Here is a 5,189-nt window from a genome sequence, read left to right on the forward strand (position 1 = left end):
TCCTGACAGCATCTTCTCTCAGTATAAGTTTAGACCAGATTGTAAGGGAAAATAAATCTTTAACATTATTTCATTCCATATTACTGAAGCATTCATTCAGTAATTTCTTCTCCCTCCAAGCTTGTTAAGCTTTCGCAATATCATCAATGGGTTAACGCAAAACTTGGCCGAGGATGTGGCAGGAGCAGCAGCAGCAGCAGCTGCTGTTGTTGCGTGTCGATCACGACATTTATCTGTGGCTGTTGCCTGTTGTCTTGCCAGGACAATTGGCAACCAGTTTGCGCCCCAAGCTTAAGTCCTTTTGTCCTTTCAAGAAAAAGCTGCCAGGCAGCGGGCAAGCAGATCCAAAACCAAACCGAACCGAACCGAACCGAACAGATGTTAAGGAACGTGTTTCGAAACATGATTTATGGCTCGGAATCGGCTGCTACTACTCCACGTTAGAGAGTGCCATCTTCTCCTATAATATCAGGTAAAGAGAAAGACAGGGGAGGGCTCTAAGACAGGGCCCAAAAAAAAACCAAAAAAACCGGTCCAATGCGATACGATCCCATCGGCTCCTCTGCTGCTTTTGTGTGTCGTTTTTATGGCGTGTTATGATTTCGTATTACAATTAGCCAGCACAAAAGGCACGCTGCCGCTGCCGCCGCTGCTGCCTATTTTGGAAATTGTCAATTGTCTTGCGCTCTATGCTGGAGAGGAGAGGAGAGGAGACACCCCATAAATCCCCTGGCCACCATCTTCGGCGCGCATTAAACTTGTCAAAATTGTGCAGTTAAGTAGACATTAGATTCCTTTTGAGTGCTGACTACTTCATTAGATGAGGGTCCACTACTGCAAGATCTAGTTTGGCTGCTCCTGCTACGATCGCGATCAATCGCGAACGGGCACGGGAACGGGAACGGGCACGGGCATGGAGCACGCACATGCATGTCCAAACACACCTCCCGGCAGCACTTAAGACAAATAACTTAAACACCTTTCGACAGCAGAGAGCCAGGAGGTGCAGTCAGCAGCGTGGTCATAGCCTGCTGCTCCCCTCCCAGCTTGACTTGACGCATTTTCAATTAGTTTTAAATCAGAACTAATTGAATGCATTTATGAGTATCGTCCCGTACCGTTCCGTCCCGATCGGGATTGCCATCTAGGCAATCTTATCTTAACAGTTATGATGTCCAGCATGTGGCAGGCCGGCCGCTTGTTTTGGCATTCTTAGCCAAAATTTATTGACAAAATTTGCAACACAGATTGGCCGCACTCGGGCCAAGGGAAGGCCCCAACCACATGAGTTGGCCGGGGAGGAAGCTGCACGACCAGAAGGTAGACAGTGGGCAGCAACCTGCCACTGTCGAAAGCCATGGCCTGCCTTGCCGCTGCCGGCATATGGGGGAAATCTATGATGTTGATGTGGTCTGGGTGCATAATAAATGGAGCACACTCCACGGTCCCCATGGTCCTACACTTTGGCGGCGACGGTGGCAACGGTGGCAACGGTGGCGGCGGCGCATGCAAAGAGGCAGGCAGGTCCGCGCAGATGGAGCGAAAGGCAGCGCCAGCGATTGTCCAGAGATTGCTAGGACAAGTGGCGCTGGACAAGCTGCCTTAAACAAAAAAAAAACACTAAAAAGTAACCGCTAAAAATGGGAATCAGGAAGCGAGCGCAAACTTTCTTTTTTCCTTGTTTGCTGTTTCGTATTTTTAAAACCCAACGGCTGCCGCTCTGTCAGCTGACAGAAGCTGGTTGCTACCACACAGATGTATTTAATATAAGAACGAAAACCAATAGTATATTTTGTTCGTCATATTTTGACCTCGAAATTGATAAAAGTGAGTCCTTAACATTAATCAATCTAACACATAATAGATTCATCAATCGCTTAAAATTATGTGTTCAGTCATGAGGATACTATCTATCCAGCAACATAAAGCCGAATATCAAACTAAAGGAATTTTATTCTCGATCAGTACAATTAACCCATTGTCAACCAGTTTAAGTGGGTAAGTCACTCATCAGTGGTATATCGGTATATAATGGTATATTTAATAAATTTGCTGGTATATTTCGATATGTTTTGAATAGTATTAGTATCGATATAAATTTAGAAATTAGATTTATATAAATTGCAATTCAGATGGATCTCATGAGATGAGATAGTTATGGCTACAGTTATAAAAGTCCTTCTATAACTATAGCTCCTGCTAAGGATTTGTAAGGACCTAAACTGGACATAGACGTACAACAATCGATAGTATTGTGTTCGTATCGATAGCATAGCTAGGGCTGCAAAAACTTCACTACCGACCAGAGCAAATTAAAATCAATTAAAATCAATCAAAAGGCGCGCATAAAAAAAGCAATAGCAACAAGCAGCTGGCACCCAGAGAATCGCAGCAAATTAGATAATAGTTTAAGCAAATACCTGATACCTGAACGACAGAAAGGTGTGAGGGATACCGGCTGGCACTGGCAGCAAGAATCCAATCGATTTTTAACCAATGCTAATTTGCTTGTTTATTGATTGATTAGGCCGGCAGTATGTGGCGACACCTCCCCACCATCACAAGCAGAGTCAGCAGCTTCAGCAGAATGCGCAATTTCTCCGCCTTGGTCCAGAGCAAGGCTCTGGTCAATGGCAATTGGATAGACTCCAGCAACAGTGCCACCTTCGAGGTGAGGAATCCCTCCAGCGGCGAGGTGATTGGCAATGTGCCCAACATGACCGTGTCGGATGCCCAGGACGCCATCAATGCGGCCAAGCAGGCCTACGAGTCCAAGGAGTGGCGCTCGCTGACAGCCAAAGATCGCTCCAACCTTTTGAAGGTGAGTTCCGGTTCGAGTGGAGTCCGCAGCCCATGAGCAGATAATTCTGATAAGCTTATCGCGCACCTTTCAGAAGTGGCACAAACTCATAGAGCAGCATGCACAGGAGATAGCCGAGATAATGACCGCCGAATCGGGCAAGCCCATCAACGAGTCCAAAGGGGAGGTGGCCTACGGCAATGCCTTTGTGGAATGGTTCGCGGAGGAGGCTCGTCGCATCTACGGCGAGATCATACCCAGTCCTGTGGCCAATCGTGAGATCATTGTGATGAAGCAGCCCATTGGTGTGGCAGCCCTAATCACACCCTGGAACTTCCCGCTGGCCATGATCACCCGCAAGGCTGGAGCCGCACTGGCTGCTGGCTGCACGGTGGTGGTGAAGCCATCGGAGGACACACCGCTGACAGCTCTGGCCGTGGCCAAGTTGGCCGAGGAAGCAGGCATTCCCAAGGGCGTGATCAATGTGGTCACGACCAACAAGGCAGCCCCCATTGGCGACCTCTTCTGCAAGAGTCCCGACGTGCGCGGCATCTCCTTCACCGGTTCCACGGAGGTCGGCAAGCTGCTGTTCCGCAACTCGGCGGATGGCATCAAGAGGGTCTGCCTGGAGCTGGGCGGCAACGCGCCATTCATTGTCTTCGACTCGGCCAACGTCGAGAAGGCCGTCGAGGGAGCCATGGCGTCCAAGTTCCGTAATTGCGGCCAGACCTGCGTCTCGGCCAATCGATTCTTTGTCCAGGACGGCGTCTATGAGAAGTTTGTGACGCAGCTGAAGCAGCGAGTGGAGGCGCTCAAAATCGGCGATGGTCAGGTGTCCGATGTCCAAATCGGACCCCTCATCAACCAGATGCAGTTCAAGAAGGTCAGCGGCTTTGTGGAGGACGCTCGCGGCAAGAAGGCCACTGTGATAACAGGAGGCAAGCCTCTGCCATCGATCGGGCAGCTCTTCTATGCACCCACAATCATCACGGATGTTCCGCCCACGGCCCAGCTCTACACGGAGGAGGTATTCGGACCCGTCGTCTCCATCATCCGCTTCAAGGACGAATCGGAGGCCATCCAAAAGGCAAACGACACCAGGCGTGGCCTGGCCGGCTACTTCTACAGCGAGAATCTGCAGCAGGTGTTCCGGGTGGCCAAGCGCCTGGAGGTGGGCATGGTGGGCGTCAATGAGGGCATGATCTCGACCGCTGAGGCGCCATTCGGCGGCGTCAAGGAGTCGGGCGTGGGACGCGAGGGCTCCAAGCACGGCATCGACGATTATGTGGATATCAAGTACATATGCATGGGTAATCTGAAGTACGATTGAAGTCCGAGGAGCCCCCAGCCGATGCTTTCATTTGCAGTCTTCCATTAGATAAAATGCAATTTGTTGTTTGTTGTATACTTGTAAAACACGCCGCTATAGAAATAAATGTGCACAAAATATCAATAATCACAATCTATTATTTAAGGTATATTAAAGTCATTTTCAAAATGACCGCCAAACTCCATTTAGCGTACAAAAAATACTGACATTTTTCGCTCTCAATTCGTGGTGGGCTATCAAAATTTGCTCTCTTTTCAGAGGTGAAGAGAGCGTTTTCGTGGTGACTTTCCCCTCTTTTTCGTGGTGTGAGAAACATGGTCTTAACGGGAACGCGTATGGAATGAAGATTCATTGTTGCGTCATTCCATACGCGATCCCGTAAGATGCATTTGATTTGTATGTGAAAAATTTCAGCAACATGGGGAAATGAATTGGCAGCATTGTTGTGCAACTTTGGCACGGAATGAGCAACAAATCGGAATACCTTGGGAAAATGGATCTTATGGACTTGAGATATGGTCCGTAATTTTAGGCTCCAATTAGTGCAGAAACTTTGTTTTAAAGATAATAACGAAATTTTGAAGCTCACGGGTACCAATAATAGGTATCAGAACCTGGATAAATTTATTTACAGATAACAAATCAAGTGCATATATAGGTATAAAACATGTAATTCTAAGACAAATTCATTATTCATGTTTCATAGCAGCTTGGAACAAAACATTTATCATAAATTAAAAGATATAAGGTATCCAAACGTCCATACGCTTGCAGAAACTAGTTGACCGGCAACAATGACGGAATGTGACCAGAGTTCACACTTACGTTTTATGCTTTGGCCGTTTTTGTTTGAATCTTATTATGTTAACAATCCAATAAAAAAGAGATCTAAAAAATAGCCAATCCTGAACAAAATTTATTGAGGATTTGGATAAAATTATTTGTGTAGGGCTGAGAGGGCTAACTAGCTAGTAATATTAAACGGAATATCGAAATCGAGGAATCTTGTAGTGTGTTGTCGAGTCAGTCAGTATATTTACGGTATATTTTGATAGTGAA

The 5,189-nt window shown here is 47.0% G+C and overlaps 1 protein-coding gene across 2 annotated transcripts; it reads left to right on the forward strand.

The window, feature by feature from the left end:
- The first annotated feature begins 2,293 nt into the window (after positions 1-2,293).
- On the forward strand, positions 2,294-4,253 carry LOC111065368 (succinate-semialdehyde dehydrogenase [NADP(+)] GabD). Of its 2 annotated transcripts, none has more exons than XM_022353500.2 (3): positions 2,294-2,442; positions 2,528-2,821; positions 2,895-4,253. In XM_022353500.2, the coding sequence occupies exons 2-3, from the start codon at positions 2,537-2,539 to the stop codon at positions 4,128-4,130; spliced, it is 1,521 nt and encodes a 506-aa protein (XP_022209192.1). In that variant the 5' UTR covers positions 2,294-2,442; positions 2,528-2,536; the 3' UTR covers positions 4,131-4,253. The 2 variants fall into 2 exon arrangements, with proteins under 2 accessions (XP_022209192.1, XP_041450918.1); XM_041594984.1 differs by having other exon boundaries at positions 2,307-2,369; positions 2,526-2,821.
- The last annotated feature ends 936 nt before the right edge of the window (positions 4,254-5,189 follow it).

The sequence above is a fragment of the Drosophila obscura genome, unplaced genomic scaffold, assembly GCF_018151105.1.
Source record: "Drosophila obscura isolate BZ-5 IFL unplaced genomic scaffold, ASM1815110v1 contig_4, whole genome shotgun sequence".
Lineage (NCBI taxonomy): Eukaryota > Metazoa > Arthropoda > Insecta > Diptera > Drosophilidae > Drosophila > Drosophila obscura.